Here is a 21,048-nt window from a genome sequence, read left to right on the forward strand (position 1 = left end):
CTAAACCAACAGGACATAAAGAACTCATGGAACCCTGCACTTCACTGCTATATGCACAACATGCATATTATAAACATCACTGTACTTTCTAAGTTTCTAAGCAGCTTACCCATCTCTGTGAGTATGAAGAGAGACCATTACCAAAGCATTTCTTTTGGAAATAATATCAGCATCTCAGTGAGAGTAGCTTAATGTTTCACATTTACAAATGGAAAATGATAAACAGGCTGACATATTGGCACTTAGAACACCAGGAAAAAAAAAAAACTTAATTCATGCATAGAAAAGCCATTTATAAAATGAAACTTGGTATATTTAGTTCATTTGAATTCATAAATTCTCACATAGCCACTGGATGTGTGTGTATGTTATGTGTGTGTGTGTGTGTGTATACTGCATTATGTTATATATTCGTAATGAAAGCCTTAACTGAATATGCATTATGTATATCAGTTGTACATGACCTTGTTGTTGGCTAGGAAAAAAAGACTATTTTTCAAACATGTTGTGTGGCTATTTTTAACCTGAGAACATTAATCGGAAAAGAGCTTAAATCTTACTTCCTCTGCTTGTCTCTCTGGTACAAATAGGATGACATGGTGTGAGTGTCCATAACACAAAGTATGAGAAAGCCAGGCTGTTTCGATATTTGCGCAAAGGACAAATTTAACTCTAAATCTCTTGGCCAGACCTGACTTTCCCCACATAATCAGAGCCCATCCATGTGCGACCCTTGTCTAAACCTCCAAGAAGACGCGGCCCTCCTTCCCACTTTCCACTGCCCTCTGATCTGACTTTCATGCTTAATCTGATTTAATCCTGCCAGCATTATCTTCATCTGTGCAATGAAACCTGGAGGATCCTTTCTCATATTTGGTGAGGAAAGGCATTTACTAAATTACTTGCTCAAATCATATGGTGAGGTTTTAGTTCCTTATTTTTGATTAGATGAGGGATGTAATATTGAGACACAATATCAACGATTAATCAGAAATCTGTTTCCCCCTTTTTTGGAACAGGTTTTCTGAAATTGGGTTCAGAGAGACTAAAAGGGCCATAGAAAAGTAGAAAATCTCAGTCTAAATTAAACAAAATATTTATTTTTTTGAGAAGTATTTTTCAGAAGAAAACAGAAAACAAATCTAATTTCATTGACTTAGGTAGAAAAGTTACCCATTGGAAATCATATTAAGTAGTAGTAGTAGTAGTAGTAGTAGTAGTAGTAGTAGTAATAATAATAATAATAATAATAATGAAGACTTCCTGAAAATTTCATTCCATTTATTCAGCTCTCTGATAGGGACAGTCTTATCCGGGTTCTCAATCTTATGATTGGGTTTATCAATATAATAAAACTTCCTCAGAATCTGAACTTGTGTTTTCAAATCTAAAGTGTCATGAAAAAATCATGATAAAAGTACAAATAAGATCTGACTCTTAACAAGAAAAATACTTGTGAGTTGTCAATGTTTCTCATATGCTGAAATAATTATTATTTAACACACATGAAGAAAATGCATAAGGTTACTCAAAATAATTATTAAGGTTTGATACATATTTATCCTGTAACTTGGATCAGACTTTCATTAACAATAAGTAGACTCGGCTAAAAGAGAAGACCAAATATGTAAATTATTTTTAAAAAGCAGGCATCTGGCAGAGATTTTAATATTATTTGCATAACAATAAAATGTAATTTTATAATTCTTGTTTTATGTATAATTAAATATCATAATTGAATACATTGAAAATATTAGAGAGCAAACATACATTTTTAAGAAAAGTTATTTCCCTAAAGATAATCCACAGATATGTTTATTTGCTGGAGAATATATATGTGTGCACACATATGTATATTCTCTTATATCAATAGTCAGATCTCTCCTAAGAAGTAAGCTAATTGAGCTGTTTGTGTTGATAAACTCCTTTTTCTCCAGACTATTCCTCTCCGAGCCATAATTATTTGCAATTTGCCTAAGTCGTCCATTTACTGATACGTCAAGCATGAAACAGAGGCAATTCCAGAAAATGGAAATGCTTCTCAAAATCAATCTTTGGGAAATAATGTGGTAGAAGTTACTGTGTGATAGAAGACTACCTTATAACTGTCACATGGAGATGAATATTAATTTGTTGAGGTTAAGGTGGCTTTGTGCTTCATTTGTTGACTTTGCTTAGCCGTCAGCAAAGCAGCACAGCCCAATTACTCCAGCAAAGCTATTTTTTCTAACAGGAGTTTTATGATTTTTATGTACTTACCAGTCAGCACACATAACCATGTCAAAATGTCCTTCCAGTCGAGAGACATCTGTCTCATTATCCCATCGTAAAACGCTTGAGGAGAAAAAGATTTTTAAAATTATACTTAGGGTTTTTTTTCACTTTTGATTTTGAGCTATTAACATTATTTTTTGTGCCACTTGAAATTATTTAAAAGATATACACAAGTTATTTCAAAAGGTATAATAAAAAACTAGGGATGTAACTGTTCTATATTTTATTTAGTCTTCGAATATAGAATAGGAAGAATTCTCTATTTAAACATGACAGTTAAGCTTTTGCTGGTTTACTAGTTTTTGTAGGTTGTTTGGAGACAAACTAGGGAAAAATATCTTTACCAAAATCATTAGAATGAGTCTAGACTCAACGTCAATGAAGCACATATTAAAATCAAAGTATTCCCCATCTGACTGGAATACAACTTATAAAAAGAAATGAGGTGAAACTTAGTATATGTCTATATCACCTAGCATGTCAGTTGCATTTCTTATTGATAAAAGAAACAATTTGGCAAGATGGAAGAAAAGCCAACTTTCACATAGTAGCTCTCAGTTTTCAGGCACATTTTAAAATTCACTCATCCTCACACTTAGTCTCCAAAAGAGGATCAGGTTTTAAACTCACCAAAGAGCTCCAAATTGCTAGATTCAGGTTAGTTCTTAGTCTTCATTTTACTTGATCTATCAGCTTGGAACTCTCCCATGAACTCCAAATTCATATATCCAACTTCCTATTTTAATATTTCTACCTGGATATCTAACAGACATCTCAAACATATGTTCAATATTGAATTCCCCAAATTCATTTCATTCGTTCACAGTATTTCTCTTCTTGTTAACTCCATCTTTTCAGTTGCTCAGGCCAAAAACCTTGGCTATATATCTCTGACTCTTCTTTTTCTGTTACACCCACACAGATAGGAAATGCAGTTAGTTCTACCTTGAAAATACATCAAAATCCAACTTTTCTCTATCTCCACTGCTCTTCTCACCCTGGAAAAAATTACTATCTTCTCTCATCTGAATTATTGCATAGTCTCCCAATTGGTCTCCCTGCTTCCACCCATCACTCTACAATCACTGCTCAAAACAGCAGCCAGAATGATCCTTTAAAAACACATACCAAATCACAAGACTTCTCTCCTTACAACCTTGTAATGGCTCCTCTCTTTACTCAGAGTAAAAGTCAAAGTCTTTCAATGACACTATTCAATCCCGTTACCACATGGATCTCATCTATTACTCTCCTCTTTGCTCTTTGCTCTGGCAACACTGGTCTCCTTATGATTTCTTGAATATACCAGGCATGCTTCTGCCTTAGGGTCTTAAAACTGGCGGCTTCCTCTGTGTGAATGCTCTTCCTCCAGATATCCCTTTGGCTCGTTCCCTCACCTTCTTCAAGTCTGCTCAAATGTCTTACCTTCTCAAGAAAGCCTACCCTGGCCACTCTACTTAAAACTACCATGATTCATTTCTACTCCAGTACTCTTGAACTCCATTAATCTGCTCTTTATTTTTCTATAGCAGTTATTACTCTTCAATGTGTTATATAAGTAAATTATTAATTTCGTTTATTCTTTCTTTCTTCAGTAGAACACAAGCACCACAGGGACAGAGATTTTTTAAGTCTGTTTATGCCATGATGTATATTCATTGCCAAGAGCAGTCCCTGCCACATAGCAGCTGTTCAATAAATATATTATATAAATAAACTGTGTATGAATGTACCTAGCACACAAAAGGCACTCAAGAAATAGAGGTTTCTATATTAAGTTGTTCTCTGAATAGAATGTATAGTTTAGCCAGATATGGAGGCCACTTAAAATGCTTTCTGAGGATTTCTGCTTTGGGCAAAGATGGAGTAACAAGGACCTCATTTGCCCTATAGCCTGAAACAACCCCCCAAAACTACACAAAATATATAAAATGATAATTTTCAACAAGCTGAAAATTAGCAACAAAGGACAGGGGGAAAATTAAGCGAGCCTTACTATTTATCATGTTACTACCTTGAGAGAGTTTCCAGACCACAGCACAGGGAAGGAGAACTGAGGTGGAACCTGGTGGACTCCCTGAGCTAAGGAGATGGAGCTGAGAGTCCGAGAAAACCAAGTCAGTTACAGGTCCCAGTAAAGAGCACCAGATAGGAGGGTGCTGCACACAGAGAGAATTCCAAAAGTCTGTGGATAGTCCCCCTGGAGTATTTTATAGAGTTCTGATTGGGGCATGTATTTGAGAAAACTACCTGAAGTTGAGAAGATTGGATGAGACTGGGCCAGTTGCTCACACAGGGCCAGGAATAGTACCTATTCCACAAGCCAGACTGGAGAGCCTCATGATTCACAGGGCACTGAGTAGAGTCTTCAGCTGGGTCTTGTCTCAGTAGTAAAGAATAGTTAGCCCTAGACTAAAAGCTGCTCTGGTCATGCCTAACAAATCTTAAACGCAAGACCAGAAAGGATCAAATTATTTCAAAATAACTGTGTTCCAGAACAGAACTCAAAAACATTTACAGGAGTACAAAAACATTCAGATCCTAACGACGTAAGAGTACTAGACAAGCAAGTAATTGAAATAATACAACGCATAATAAGGAACAAGTCAACAGATGAACCAAATCTAAACCTGCCACAGATGTTAGAATTAGCAAACAAAGGCATTAAAATAGTTATCATAACGGTATTCATTTTATTTAAAAAGTTGAATAGAGTTATGAAAGATATTTTTAAAGTCCTAAGTCAAAATTTTAAAGATGAAAACTGCCATGTCTGAGAGGAAAAAAATACATTAGATGGGATTAACAACAATTAGACATTACAGAATGGAAGGTTAGTGAACTTGAAGACAAAGCAATAGAAAGTATCCAAAACGAAATACAGAGAGAAAAAAAAAAAGAATAGAAATAAATAAAAAGAGCATTAGCGAGTAAGTTTTGGGGCAAATTTAAGTGGTCTAATATATACGTGTAATTGCAGTCTTCAAAGGACAGAAGAGAGGGGGAGGCAGAAAATTATTTGAAGAAATAATGGCTGAAATATTTCCAAATTTAATGAAAACTATTAATTCATAAATCAGGAAACTCCAACAAACTCCAAGCACAAGAAACACACACAAAAAACTACATAACACATGATAATCTAATCAAATTTCCCCAAAGCAGTGATAAAGAGAAAATCTAAAAAGTACACAGAGGGAAAAAAAGACACATGATATACAAATAAAGATAAAGATGACAGCATATCTCTTGTAAGGAATATGCAAATCAGAAGACAGTAGTGTGACATCTTTTAAGTACTAAAAAGAAAAAAATTGTCAACCTAGTATTATATAGCCATTAAAAATATGTATATTTTAAAAAGATGAAATAAACATTTTCAGACATACAAAACCTGAAAGAATTAATCACCAGCAGATAGTCATTACAAGAAATGCAAAGAAAGTCCTTCAGGCAGAAGAAAAACCATACCAGATGGAAATATGGACCCATGGAAATGAATGTTAAGAACCAGAAATTGTAACTACACGGGCAAATTTATAATATTTTTTTCATATTATAGAACTCTCTTTAAAATATAATTGACTGGTTAAACAAAAAACAGGTATTCTGAGGTTTCTAACATATGCATAAGTAAAATATAGGACAATAACAGAATAAAGACTGGGAGAGGAGTAAAAGAAGAACAGTACTGTAAGGTTGTTATAGTAGAGATAAAGTAGTATATCATTTGAGGATAGTCAATGATAACTTAAAGATGTATACTATAAAACCTAAAGCAACCATTAAAACAACTAAACAAAGAGTTATAGCTAATAAGTCAACAAAGGAGATAAAACAGAATAATAAAATATACTCATTTAATTCAAAGGGAGGCAGAAAAATATGAAGAGAGGAACAAAGAATGGATGGAACTAGCATAAAACAAAAAATGAGAGATTTAAATCCAACTATATTAGTACCTGTACCAAGTGAAAATGGTCTAAATGCCCCAATTAAAAGGCAGAGTGTCAGATTTGATAAAAATGCTAGACCCATGTATATGTGGCTTATAATAAATGTTTTTTAAATATACAGCCACAAATGGGTTGAAAGTAAAAAGAAATACTAAGTAACACTACTTGAAAGAAAGTCAGAGTGGCTATGTTAATATAAGATAGTAGATATTAGAGCAAAGAATATCACTGGGCATAAAGAAGATCACTTTATAACATTAAAGGGTCAATTCAAGAAGCAGACATAACATTTCTAAATGTCTATCCACTGAATAACAGAGTTTCTAATATATAAGACCGAAATGGGTAGAACTGTAAGAAAACATAGACAAAACCACAATTATAATCAGAGATTTCAATAGTTCTCTCTCAATATTAATTGAACAAGTAGAAAATAAGTTTATAGATGACTTGAACAATGCTATTAACTAACTTGACTTAACTGATATTTATAGACCACTCTACCCAACAATAGCAGAATATATATTCTTTTCAAATAGATATGGAGCTTTTCAAGGAGAATCCCCCAACCCATGTGCAGGATAAAATCATTCCTTCCTCTTTCCCCTAGGTCAGTGGTTTCTAAATTTGAGTGTGCATCAGAATCCTCAAAAAGTTTGTTAAAACGCAGATTGCTGAACTTTGACCCCAGAGTTTCTGATTCAGTATATGTGGAGTGGGGCTTGAAAATCTGCATTTCTAACAAATTTCTAAGTGATGCAAATACTGCTGGTCTAGGGACCATATTTTGAGAAGCACTGCTCTGGGTCCTTGCTCCATCAAATAGCCCTGCCCTCTTTCACATCTTTACTTATTCCTTCTTCCTTAGTTGTACTGGCATTCCCGCCAACGTGCCCGACTTTTCCCGCAACTCTGCTTTCCCTTGGTACACATTTTATTTCTCTCTGCCCCTTTGCCATCAACATTTTTGCAGGAGTAGTCTAATCTCATTGCTTCACCTGTTCTTGCAATATGACCTTTCTCACCGACAGTTACTAGCATTGCTCTGCGATTTGCTTGAGCTTCAGCAATCTAGGAATAAAGCTTGGAGAAAAGGGAAGGGGAAGTAAAATTAGGTCTCAATGAAATTTCTACCTCAGAAGATCTACAATATTGGTTAACTACAGACAATTGAGTGTTGAAAGTCAGGTCCTGTTCTTTCTTTGTAAATATATGATATCTATAAATAAACTAAAGAATACAGTAGACAGACCTGGCTTTAATGAATAGAAATCTGGACAACTACAAAGCATGAAACATGACAGAATTTAATGAGGAATTCTCAGCGAGAACTCTAGTTCATGGTTTTCAAGTGAGGTATCCAGACCAGCAACAGCAGCATCACCTGGGAACATGTTAGAAATGCAAAATCTTGAGCCCCACCTCAGTGTCTCAGGAGATGGGGCCCAGTAATCTGTGTCATAACAAGCTCTACAAATAATTCTGGTACTAAAGTTTGAGAATTGTGGCTCCAGCTTATCATTTCTATGTTTCTGGCCTAAATTTAAAGCTGATGCCACCCACTGGCTTTGTGTTTTTGTCTGTAATTTAGCTGAAATAAACTTATCTCAGAGTCCAAAAGGAAGACAGATTTGCCTAACATTTGGACCCCCTATGTTGGTGACCAGTATATTTTAAACTGGTTAAGGAGCACTGTTTTGAAATCTTGGAATGAAAGATACTAATTATTTACTAATTACATTTTCCATTTCAAATATATCTAATTATATGAGTATGACAGCTGATTAATTTATATGGTAACAAAACAAAGTGACAATAAAAAATTAGAATTAGTTCTAATTTCATAACAAATTACAATTATGTGCCCTTTGATATGAAATTGTAAAATTAATTATTGCTTTTTTGTATTTTCGCTTATTTTTCTTCTTTTCTCTTTATTTTTCTAATTTATGAACTTTCAAACAGTGCATTTTAATATAGAAACTTCGCTATTTCTTAGCAATTTCAAATGATAACTTCCAAAATAATGGAGTAAAAACTGTTCTGCTATAGCATTATGGTAGCAACTTAGGGTGACCCATAAGATTAACAAGAGAAATAAAGAAAAAAATTTTAAATGTTAGTGAAACATCCAAAAGATTTTAAGTAGAAAACACCCTGTTCTTGAATAGGAAGATTTAGTTATAAATATGTCAAGTCTTAGTAAATTATACATTTCAATGAAAATACCAATGTAATAAAAATACCAATATAACTTTAGAATAGTCTAGGGGGAAAAAAATGGCAAGGGACTAGTCTTAATGGGTATGAAAATAAATTATGAAGTTTAATAATTTACACCATTTGGTCTGAATAGACAAAGTCTACTTCTGAAAATTTGCCCTGTAGATATACTTGCAAATGGACGGACGGTTTATGTACAGATGTGTTTCACTGTAGCATTATTGTAAAAGCAAAATGCTGAAAACAAATCATGCCTTTTATTCAAGTATAAAATATATTATTTTTTAGCAATAGATTATGATGTGGTCATTCTCTAACAAAATTTTTAAGAATGCCCTTTGTGCATTTTAAAGCAACAAACTGCTTTGAAAATGAAGACATTTTTGTTTGATACGTAACTTCTGTGATATCAGTTTCTATGAAGGAGGGATTATTTTTTTCTTAAACCTGGAAGACATTTTCATAGAAGATGAAATAGTACGACCTGCACACCTAGCTATCAATATAGAACGCGGCCGATTTGGGGTAGTGAGATTTTGACCTTGATAGAGCAGAGATCAGCATGTCCAAAAAGCCATACAATGTTATTTTAGAAGAAAAGGTCATAAGTTTTAATGCGCTGCAGTTTAGAGGGCGCCTAAAAAAATACAGTGTCCCATATTTAAAATCTGGCTCATTTTAACACACACAAAAAGAACTCTATCAAAATAAGCCAGGACATGAGTCCTTCTATAAACTTGTCAAGCAAATAAAAAAATGTGAGTAATAGAAAGTACACATAGTAATTTCATTTTTCCATATCCAAGATAGCAACAGAAGGAAACAAGACTGGGGGATCTCTAGAATTCTTAGCAGTTCTCAAGCTTCTGTTACCATAATTCTAGCAAACTCACTAATAGGTATACTTTATCAGAACATTTCTTAAAGAGAGCCCTCAGCTTTCTTATCTCAGTTACCTTCTACTAACCTTCCTCTTCAATCTGACAAAGGACAGATAAATGCCTACTCACAATGTCAGTGTGTCTACAGACACTGCATATGCCTGCCTGAGAAGAACCCTAGCCTGAAACGAAAGTCAGCTATCTGAGATATAAACTGATGTCTGAATCTCTAGAGCTTGACTTTCTTCTATGAAAAATTATTTGGTTCCATAAGCCTTATGGATTCATATCTTTCAACATGTGCTCCAAATACAAATCTTAAAACCTTTCATGTACCACAGATAAAGTATACTAATTGCTTCAGAGGATACGAAAACATATTAAGCAGAATCCTTGCCTTCAAGAAAATTATCGGTCTCCCTTGCTAGAAGGTGAACTCTAAGAAGGCACGGACTTTCTCAGTTTTGTTCATCGCTACATCTCCAGCACCTAGAGCAGCACCTGGTAGACAGAAGGGGATCTAAATATCTGTCGGGAAGTGAATGAACCAATGAACATGAACACAAAGACAACACGTTTTGAACAATAAGAGACTATGCCACATTTTACTGTGGGACTATTCTAAGGCCAACAGAAGTTAAAAGAAGAGAAAGATTAGGGCAAGCTAAAATAGCCTGAGAACGCAGGAGGAAAGCAAACCAACTTAGAAGGAAGAACCTAGATGCATGAGGAAGAGGGGAATAAGACTGGCAAAAATCTGGGATGAGAAGGACCAAATGTGTTAGGAGGAGAATGAAGAGACTTGGGTGACAAAGGAGAGGGTGTATGTTGGGCAGCCGTGAAAGCCAGAGTGAGTGAGGAGATGAGGAAGGTAAGAAGACTGCGGAAGGCCTGGAAAAACCAGCCACTGGATCCCACTTGGTTAGGGTTTACATTTTAAAAATCATTTTTCACACCCCCAATTTAACCTCTAAAGGAAAATGAGCCTCCGAAAGGATACGAATCTTAAAGAGCAGTAGGGCAATGGGGCCAATAGCCAATCCTGGGGGCCCACATAAAGGTAATATTTGAGTTATAAAAAAATCTTAAAAGTTATAATAAGTTCCATAGTTACTGAGCTTAATGGTTTATCAAAGAATAAAAGTCACAGGCCTAAATTCACCAGCAATTTTCACACAAAGATAAGTCTTTTCTTAAGTAGAAATTCACTGTTAATATCACAGCAGGGTATATTTAAAAGATTTTAAAAATTTTTGTAAGTGTTAACTAATATTAACCAGAGAATGACACCATTCACTAATTCTGGAACACCTAGAAATATATAGACGTCAAAAGCTCTGAATGGTTCTTTATTAAACAGTCACAGTTTTGAAGACAGCTTCGGATAAACCTAACAATTGAGATGCTGTAAATATCTTTGCTCTTTTACCAGTCTCTAACTATATTTAGTAGCACAATTTCCTTTGTTCAAGAGTTATTCTTGCTTACTCCGTATTGATGTTCTCAAAGGCAGAATACCTTGGACATATCAGTTAAATGAATGGATGGCTGCATGGATGAACAAATGACTGAAACATCAAGTGATTTTATTAAGACCTTTGAGATGTAATGGCTATATGCTTCATGTATATACATCCTAGACCTTTTTCGGCCAGGCTAAAGCTTCTAGGCTTTCGCAAGCATATCTTTCATATTAATCAACAGTCGCACTGGGATTAAAACAGAACAGAAGGAGAAAGAAATTTTATAAGGGAAGAGCGTTATTCTAGGCCAAGATAGTGGCGTTTATGAGAGCAGGGGTGGGTTTACTGTGAAACCAACAAGGCTTAAGTGCCAGAACCCCTCACTTGCACAGGTCCCTTCCAAGGCCCACGAGTAGCCCTAGTAATTTCTTCACATGGTAGGATGCTTCTGTAAAATTTGCCAAAGTAAAGTATAATTGAATTCATCCCCCTAAAAAGGGCCTTCAGAGTAAGTTTCAGGCCCTGCGCGAACGGAGTCTGCCCTGAGTGAGAAGTAGGAAGAGACTGGTCAGAGGAGGACCGCTGACAGCGACTGAGGGCATTGTCAGAGCAGTGAGAATGGGAGCCTGGAGTGCCAGTCAAATTTCTGGGTGCCTTCTCATTCCTTTTTAAAAACACCATTTCCTAGGCTCACAGTTCTCATATCAAGATTTTCCTTTCTGCTTTATATCTTCTTTGCAAATGAAGTCACAGGAGACATTCAGCTATTACAAACTTCATGTCAAGCTCTGAAGTGCTTTTTAATAGCAGAAATATTTGGCTTGCGTGTGTGGCTTTGTAGCTATGGTAAATACCTCTTAGTTATCTGTTGCTACTGTTATTCCACACCTCCAATTTGGAGAAGAAATTCTGCATATGCATTGAGGCACTAAAAAAAAATATTGAACCATATCTTAGCTCTTTTGTGAACAGGTTCCTTTTATTTCTTCTCACATAGAGCTAATGCTTTTATCATATTGTACTGGTTATGGGTGGGGAAGCAGCAGATAGAAGGGGAATACCGATTATTGCATCGTTGGTTGGCAGTTTCCTCTTAGCTTCTTGAAGGTTAAGTGGTCAAGTAGCTTCTTAATACGAGATTAAGGCATCTCAAGGACTGACTCATCCACCTGTTTTCTGACAGAGTGCTTTAGTAGACTTCAGACAAAATGCTTGTTGTGGTTAAAAAAAAAAGACACTGACCACAATTAATATGAAATAAAGATGGAAAAAAACCATCTTGGAGGTTTCTGGATGACTAATGACATATAAACTTTGTCTAGGTACATAACAGAACAATAAATTTTTGAAATGGCATTTTTGAGAACAGATAAATAGAAATAAAGGCATTTTGGATATGTCCTGTGTTGAACATGACATTTTACTTTTTTATGTAACTTAATTTTATAAAGAGATGATAGGAAATACTATTACACTTCATAAGTTAAACACTCGACATTTTTATTTCTCAAAATGCAACATTTTAGAAGTCTAGATATGTTTATTAATTAGTGATTATTAACACCCAGTAAACAACATTATGTCTTGTAAAAACACAATCTCTCTTCACAGCATGATGCTGAAATCTATTATTCCCTGATTCCATATGCTGAAATACACTCAAATGGTCACAAATGACCTTAAGCATTAAATAAATGTAAATGAGGACAACATAGAAAATGTGCTTTTGATTGATAACTAAAAGACCAGGTTGAAAATCACGTCCAAAAATGAAGTCCTCTCCAGAACGGCATGGCAGTCTGCTCTGTAGAGTAAAGGCTGTCCCAAGAATGAAGAGCAGGTAAGAAGACTGCTCTTTCTCCAGACCCGTAGGAGGTTTTCTGGGAAATAGAACTGGTTTGTTCATTTATATGAGAAACACAGAGCATACTGCCCCTCGTGCCATCAGCCTATTCTGAACATTCTAATGCGGGATTTAAAAATACATATCTGAACTTCATTACATTCAACAACAAATATAAGAGAGAAAAAATTATTGCTCTCCCATAGCCTCATCCCAATATGTTGACCACTTTAGTTTTAAAGCATTGTTGCTATTTATCCACCTCTTCCTCTAAACGCCAGCTGAGGAATCGGGGTGGCAAAGCACCCTCAACTTAGAGAAAACTCAAAATGTCAAAGGATGACAGATTAACCATAATAAATAAATTAAATAATTAAAGATTAGATTGTTCTAATGCTATTTGGGACTAAACATATGAAGGAAAAAATGCACAAATACAGATATTTCATGTGAAAACTACTAAATGTTTACTCATTCTCCTAGGTTCATGCCAACAGGGCCAAAATAAAATGTGGCACCACATTTTCGATGAGGGTAAGCATTTCTCCTAGTTTGGACAAGAATTAACAAAATCTAAGAAGGAATGGATACCTAGACTATTTCAAAATCATGGAATCAAGCAGGGTTCCTCAATTTTGGCACTATTAACATTTGGGGCCTGATACTTCATGTGTATTTTAGGATTTTTAGCAGCATCCCTGGCCTCTACCCACTGAATGCCAGTAGCAACTCCATGTCCCTAGTCATGACAATTAAAAATAAATCCCCTGGGACAAAATTGCTCCCATGTTGAAAACCAATGGAACAGAGCAGTTCATAAGAAGGTCTCAGGCTGGACGTCTACCAACCTCATACTGTAACATACTCTCAACCCTTAAATCCTTCTCAACCCAGTATAGGATATACTTATCTTCAGTTTTTCTCATCTATTAATTGAAAGTAATGAGAATGCCTGCCTACCTCATTACAGGTTCTTGTGAGCATTAAGTAAGATACTTTAAAAGTGCTTAGAACAGTACCTGACACATAGTAACTACTCACTAAATGTTAGCTTTTATTATTTTTAATAATCACCCAGAGTATGGAGAAAAGCAATTTCAACCAGAGTATTTTCATGCAGAAATGTATCTTACCAGCTTGATATTTTCTGTGTCTTAAACACACCGGCCTTCTGATTCCTTGTGATGATGTCTCTCACATCTATTGGACATAGTTAAGAAAGTTTCGGCAGTGACTGTCAACTGACATGAATGAATGAATGAATAAATGAACGAATGCATGAATAAAAGCCTGCAAACACAGTGATCTTACCCTATAAGGGATCAGCACAGGGAAAAGAGAAGAACTGTAGGTATAAAGAAGGTGGGGAAGGCCTGGCCCCACCACCAAATGTTGAATTACTTGCCACAGGCAAGCTCTTCTAATTCCCTAGGCTGCAGTTTGGTGACCTGGGGAATGTATGTTCAGGCAGCATACAGGCAAGGCCCAGGGGTTTTGGGTGTCGGTGGGGGGAGATGACTGTTCCATAGGTGCCAGGCCTCTCTTGCTTAAAAGAGATAGGAGTCTAAACGAAAAAGGTTTTTCCGTCAGTGGGAGAGCAATAGCAGTCTTCTGAGACTTTCCAAGTTGAAGTATTTCCAGTTCCCTAAGCGCTAGTAGGCAGGGTGGAGATGAGCAGCAGGGAAAGACTTGGGAGGAAGTGAGACAAGAAAGATGAAGAAAAGCTTGGAGAATCTTTGAGAGAAAATGAATTACTGAAAAAGAAAGTCAACCCAGTGAAAGCCTCCTTGAAGAACTGTCCTTAAAGACTTATGCTTTGGCCTTTGGCCATCAGCTTGTATGTAAGTAAGGACTTGTACAAAATGAGCCAGATGTATTGAAAAGATGTTTTGAAGAAATGGTTCATTATATCACATAGCACTATCTTTGTTGAGGGCCCATGAGAAAAATCATATCAGATTTCAACCAGAGTGTTTTAGTGGGAAAAGCTAGACCTTAGATAGACTAGTTTTGCTTTAACTTCTGGACACTGTATTTCTTATAACTCTTCCTCTTTCTCTTTGGTCCCTGTGCAACTCAGAGCCAAATGTACAACCTACGTCTGACAACTAGAAGAGCTCCCATGGCGAATATTTTCTATACTGACCTACATTCCTGGCTTCATCATATTTTCTTGGCTTTCTAATTTTCATTGGCCCTCACTTTCTCATTTATTTTATATGGTATATTCTGTGTGTCCCTGTAAGAAGCCTCAAAATCCCTTTTTTGGAATAAGGCAGGCTTAAATAAACAAGAAATAAAATAATTCCAGTGAAGGCTGCAAGCTGAACTAAATTGGGCCCATGGGGAGGACACCAAGCAGACAAGCGATGTTCCCCTATTGCTCAGAAAAACAGATTTCCTGAATGCTTGAAACAAGCATTGGCCAAGATCTCCCCGCAAGAACAGAGCCACAGGACTTTTTAACCCAAATCTCTGCTTGAAACACCAGGCACACCCATTTCTTCTCTGAGTGAATAAGCAGGTACTGTGATAGCTTTCTTCCCCCAGGAGTGGGTAGGAAAAATCAATTAGGTCTCCTAATGAAGGGCTTTGTTGAGGTTTACAAAAGTGCTATAATGCAGACTTTTTTTTTTCTGGGTGAACTTTCCTGTATGCAAATTAAATACCGTTAAATTACATTCATTAAAAAAATAAAGGAGACTAATTTGCCTACTTGTTTTGATTAACTAAAATGACACATCAGCCTACAGTTCTGTCTATTTCAGGAAGAAAGTATTTCAGGAAAGTCTTCTAAATGAAATGTCTTGTAGGAAAGGACAGCTGACATCGTTATTCTGAGAGGAACAAAATTAGTAGAGTCAACCGACAACTGTTTTTGACTAAGCTCTCTCACACTCCAGCCACACCCTACTCAGCGTTTCCATGACATTCAACTGCATGCCATAATGTGCCCGGTACACCTGTAGCGTCGTATGAGTACATGACTAATCTATCAAGCAAAACATATTATTTTGTTTGTGGAGGTAATACTTTTTATAAAATAGTCACAGGGAAGTTAAATTATATAACTCGGAAAACCTATTAATAATTTTTAGTAAACAACACTATATACTTTTATATAATTTATAAACCTGTGACTCCAGGTGGTCAGGCTAAAGCAAGTGACTGTATTTATATTCTAGAAGCAATTTTTTAATAAAAAACTTCACAGCAGTACTTAGGCTGCTTTATTTTTAGAACCGGAAATAAAATATATTTTGTGGTTTAGGAGGTGTTTTTATATTAAAACAAAGACAAAGAGAAAAAATGTCAATAGTGTATTAAAATATTACTGTAAGAGATATATTGTGACATTATGCTCTCCACCCCTTTACTTTGGGTCAGATTTTGAGGTGGTTCCTTTAGTTGGCACTGTGTCCAGTAATAGATTTTATCATTTTTCTGTGTCACCTCGGGGTAATAAAGGTAATCCAATCAAATCGAGTCAATACATTCAGGATAGTTTGAATAGGGTGGACCAAATCATGTTCTCTGAACTGCACCCACCTTCTGGTAGACTTCAGTGGGAGGTGCTGGGTACAAAGAAAGCCTTAATGTGATTTCTGATTAAATGGATACAGAGCAATCACCTCCAATCTCCTCGTCTGGGCAACTGGACTTCCAGAGCTATAGGATATACGCTTGTGACTGGCTAAAAGGAAACCGGGATTCTATATCTACATTTTCTTCTCAAATAAAGCACAGTTCAGAAGTGGGGCTCCATTTTAATTTTGTTCCAGTTGACTTTTATTTTTAAAATATATATTTTTTGTATAACGATAATAGGGATTTAAACAAATTATATATTATATATATTACATATAATATCATTTAAAATATTAAGCCTCCTTCTGTGATTAGTAACTGATATTTATCAGTAGTTGCATATAACAAGAGCTGGCCCTGTTCTTTAAGCAAAAAAAGATTTTTTAAAGAATAATAACATAATTTACAAAGCATTACTTTCTCGGCTCATGTTTCTTTTATTTTCATGGAACATCAAAAGTGAGGTAGGAAACTATGAAATTATACATACTATTCATTTTAGTCTCTAAAGGTTTTAAAAATTACCTGATGTGACAATATTTGCAATTTAAAGGCTACGAAATATTTTTTTGGCCCACCTTAAAAAATTTATTTATTTATTTATTTTTAACACCTACAGCACCTGGTATTCATAGATGGTCTCCCATCCAAGTACTAACCAGGCCCGACCCTGCTTAGTTTCCAAGATCAGACGGGATCGGGCATGTTCAGGGTGGCATGGCCGTAGACAAAAGCTGCAAAATATTCCTAAATGTGTTTATACTCAAATAAATTTAGAAGATGACGTAGAGGTGCTTTGAACTCTATTAGCGATGTAAACTGTTAGGGTTAATGGATGAGAGATCTTTTCTTCCAGAGAGTGCTGAGGAAATGCAACATGACACTCATCAAATTATTCTAGTTTTTGGTGAAACATAATGGGTTGTTGGGAAAAAATATATTTAAGGTTTGAAGTCAAATGAACCTGGCTTCAGTGTTGGTTCTCATACTTAGTGGCATACTTTGGAGGGATGAAGAGGCTGGTGATAGTAACTAAAATGAGGTTTGGCAATTAAGCTTTATCTCCTTTCACTGCAACTCAGAACTAATTAAGTGAACATTTATATTGTAGAATTTAAATAACTGGAGGGAATCAAAGAACTTCTGCCCTGTAGATTTTCGGTGTCTTTCACACGCATCAATGTATTCTAGCCAAGGCATAGTCTGTGTCCCACAAAGACAGGAGCTGGCCTATCTTGTTCACCGCTGTATCTTTAGCACCTGAAATTCATGCAGTTAATACTGGTGAAACTAATTTTAATCGATAAGTTAAAACTTAATGTTCAAAGCTATCTGTTGAGTTCCTACCCAATGAGAGGCACATAGAGTCCATTTATGACTCATCTAGTAAATAGAAGTACTGGCATCAATATTTCAGCTGGCACTGATATTGGAGGAAGGGGTGTGGATTCAGGACGATGGCCTGGCATTCCCAAGGTCTCAACCATCCATGACACATGAAGCTTAATTTATTAATCTCTTAAACTAGGGATTCTGGTAAATAAAATAATGTTGAGCTAGGGGTATCTCCTTTAAAATAAAGAGGAAATTGACCAAGTTTTGGAAAATCATAAGATCGAGATCATGATCCAGATTATGCATATTATGAGGGTAAGATACTTAGATCAGGAGCACAAGAAATGAGTCACCAAGCATTGCCATATTCTGCAGATAACACACTTGATGTTTACTAAGGATGGGTCAAGGCAAAGTGCTTGTGTCGAGTGAATTAGTACCAGAGAAGGCTACTCACCTTTTAGGGTAGTACTTTTATTCATTATGATTTGGAAGAGGCTTAGCACCAATAATAACTCCGTATACTATTTCTCTCCCCTATTCTCATGTCTTTGCCAGCACCAGCTACAAACTTTATGGAGTAATTATTATCTGTGGGAACTTGGAGATTTCTTTATTACATTAAAAGGGCTATGCCAAAGAAAAGGGAACATATTTCACACTATTTTAGGATAAATTTGAGAACTAGATGAACCAAATGATGTCATTTCCAACGTATCCTTTGTTCTCTTTGGGTACAGCTAAAATGGCATCTGTAGGGAGAAGGATCTCTGAATAATGGGCTCTGTGTTAGACGGAGCAGTGTAGTTTAAGGACCAAGGAGACCTCAGGGACATCTACCCACAAGTCTGAGAAAATATTTAGGACTTAAACACCCGCTTATACCTTTAAGTCTTAACTCTTCTCAGATATCTCTGTTCGATAAATCTCAAATCATCATCTACCTTTCCAGTGTCAAAGTAGAGAGCTCTAGAAGACATAGCCAATTCAACTGATACATTTTTAGAGAGATAATAAATAACTTCGCAACTGGTTGATATGCTTCTATAATATAAAGATTCAGAGCTTATCCTTTCATTGCCTCACATATTTAAAAAAAATAGAAATAACGGAAGATAAAAGAAAATATCAGGAAATGCTATTTTTTTTTTAAAGGTAAGAATTAGAAGCTTAGAAGATTAAGAGACTAGGAAGTAAGATTCAGTTAGATTCATTAAATTCAGATGCCAAGAACAACAAAAATAATTTTTCAAATGATGAGAATAACATACAGGCCAATACTCAGATGCGATGTGCGATTGTCAGGTCGATTTTCAATTACATTTCGCTGATGTCTTCATTTGGTTCTTAATGTGCTCATCTTGCCCATTAAGAATAATTAGCAGCTTTGCTTAGAGATTTTCTGGCTTCTGGCAATGTTTCTCCCCCCTTTTTTGTTGACATTCACTTTTACTTTTTAGAAAGTAATTTTTGGATAATATCCTACAACTGCTATATAATTTAGGCTTCCTCGAATTTTAAAAGAAAGATGTAAACAGTAATTTTTAAATGAGTTCATTTTGATCTATATGCACCAACAGTATGTGATTCAGTGAATTAGTAATTCTTACAGAAAGTGGGCACACAAATAGAAAAAAAAATTTTTTTCATTCATATTAACCTCACTCGGTAAAACTGCTTATAATGAATGCCAGTTGTAAGCTCTGTTAGCAAATCAAGAATAACATTAGTATTAAAAGCAGGAAAAACACATTGCCAATTTTTAAGGCTTCATGCATGCTTTTTCCTCTTAATTTAAAAGAATTAGATCTAGTTACAACAGAAGAATGCACACAAACATAGAACAACTGCATGACAAAAACTGAACTCCACCAGGAAAGTCCTAAGAGATGAAATAAAACACACTACCAGTTTTGGTCTGCACCCTGAAAGGACCTACTTTATCTACATTGTAAAGTTCTTCCCCTCCTGCCCTTTGGCACCCCGCTATATTAAACCCATTGTAAAACCCAGCACAATAAAGCACTCTCAGGGCTGAGCTTCTGAGGACCAAATGTTAAAAATCCATTTTCTTGGGAGGGGGCTGTACCAATCATTTCTTTGAAAGGCCGGCGGAGTGAATACAGAATCTGAGATTTTCTCTCTGATTTCAAGAGCTGGCATGGTATCTTTGCTGTTTAAAGCAAAGGTGCGTTAATTAGTGACATTAGCGTTGCTTCCCTTCTTTAGAAGCTTTGCAGTTTAGCTCGATAATAATTTTAGTACAATTAAATTTACATACTGACTACAGATGCTTCCTATAGTTTGATAAAAGTTCTAATTGCTTTCTGACGCTATTAAATAAGACACCTGCTGACTTAAGAAACCTCAGGTTGCTGGGTCCAATCTGAAAGTTTCTGTGGTTAAAATGACCTTCTCTTGTCCAATAATCCTGCTCACCCCCCCTCCCCAAAAGAACACATCCATTGGGGCTGAGCCAGCATGCCTGACTTCCTCTCGCTCTCTGTGTTCCCTGACATGTGGAGGAGGAGCACAGTGAAATGATACAGTGCACGAAATAACTCAGAATAAAGCACAGTGAATGAAGCGACATCAGCTCATCCTCAGGAATATTTTGAGAAACTTGCGACAGTCTGAAGATCATGATTAAAATCCTGCATTTAAAAAAAGGAAGCACCTTTTGTGATCTCTTTCCCTTGTGTGAAAGGCCAAGACTGTGATTGGCTGTTTTTCCTTCCTGAATTTTTTTTTTTTTTTTTTTTAAGTCTGTCAGGCAATTAGCTGGGTGGGGCTCTGTAGAGCACACAAGTGCTGCTGAACAATATTAGCTGTGTGCTTCTTGTACCTCCTTTCTCCTGTTTGAGCAGCCTCATGGAGCGGCTGCAAATTTTATTTTCAAACACATAGCAGAGGTTTTAAGAAAAAGAAAATCAAATGAAGGTTTTACGTAAGATACCACAAAAATCAAAACTGCTTTGGCGGTTTAGGGGTCTAAAATGCAAATGAGAAAATTACCTCCTTCAATAATGTAAATGTAAGGTACACCAAAAAAATCCAAAGCAAATACATCTTCCTCTTTTCCTCTCAATTTCTAACGCCTGAACAAATCAGCTCGATTGCTAAAGTCGCCACAAATTATGCTTGCTGTCTTAGTTAAAGTACAGTTCAATTTTCATGAACTCTGTGTACATATTAGTAAAGCATAATCTAATATAATGGAGTTTGAACTGTAATAGCATAGTAGAAAAAAAAGAGATAGCTTTTATAATCCTAAATAGAAGGAAATAATGAAAATCTGATAGCTGTTTAGAGTGGGGCGATATAGGTAACTACTCTGCAATTAGGGTAGATACAATATTACGTGGTGTATACCTACATTATCAAACGCAAGAAAGGTAACAACGAAATGAAGTCGGAAGTTAATTTTTGTAAGCAATATCCACTATAATACATATTAAATAATTTATTTTATACCGGCAAATTTT

The 21,048-nt window shown here is 35.8% G+C and overlaps 1 protein-coding gene and 1 non-coding gene across 5 annotated transcripts in view; both read right to left on the reverse strand.

Moving 5' to 3' along the window:
- Positions 1 to 21,048, reverse strand: part of CAMKMT (calmodulin-lysine N-methyltransferase) — a 354,956-nt gene that overhangs the window by 28,320 nt on the left and 305,588 nt on the right. For 2 of the 4 annotated variants that reach the window (XM_023531292.1, XM_023531290.1), the window contains one exon: positions 2,260 to 2,334. In XM_023531292.1, the coding sequence (XP_023387060.1) occupies positions 2,260 to 2,334 (75 nt within the window). Of the gene's footprint in view, positions 1 to 2,259; positions 2,335 to 13,773; positions 13,841 to 21,048 lie in introns of all 4 variants that reach the window. The other 2 variants (XM_011361337.2, XM_023531291.1) reach the window with 2 other exon arrangements.
- Positions 16,839 to 16,957, reverse strand: LOC111740678. Its single transcript, XR_002780708.1, has one exon. It is a non-coding gene; the product is annotated as a 5S ribosomal RNA (ribosomal RNA).

The sequence above is a fragment of the Pteropus vampyrus genome, unplaced genomic scaffold (assembly GCF_000151845.1).
Source record: "Pteropus vampyrus isolate Shadow unplaced genomic scaffold, Pvam_2.0 Scaffold66, whole genome shotgun sequence".
NCBI classification, from domain to species: domain Eukaryota; kingdom Metazoa; phylum Chordata; class Mammalia; order Chiroptera; family Pteropodidae; genus Pteropus; species Pteropus vampyrus.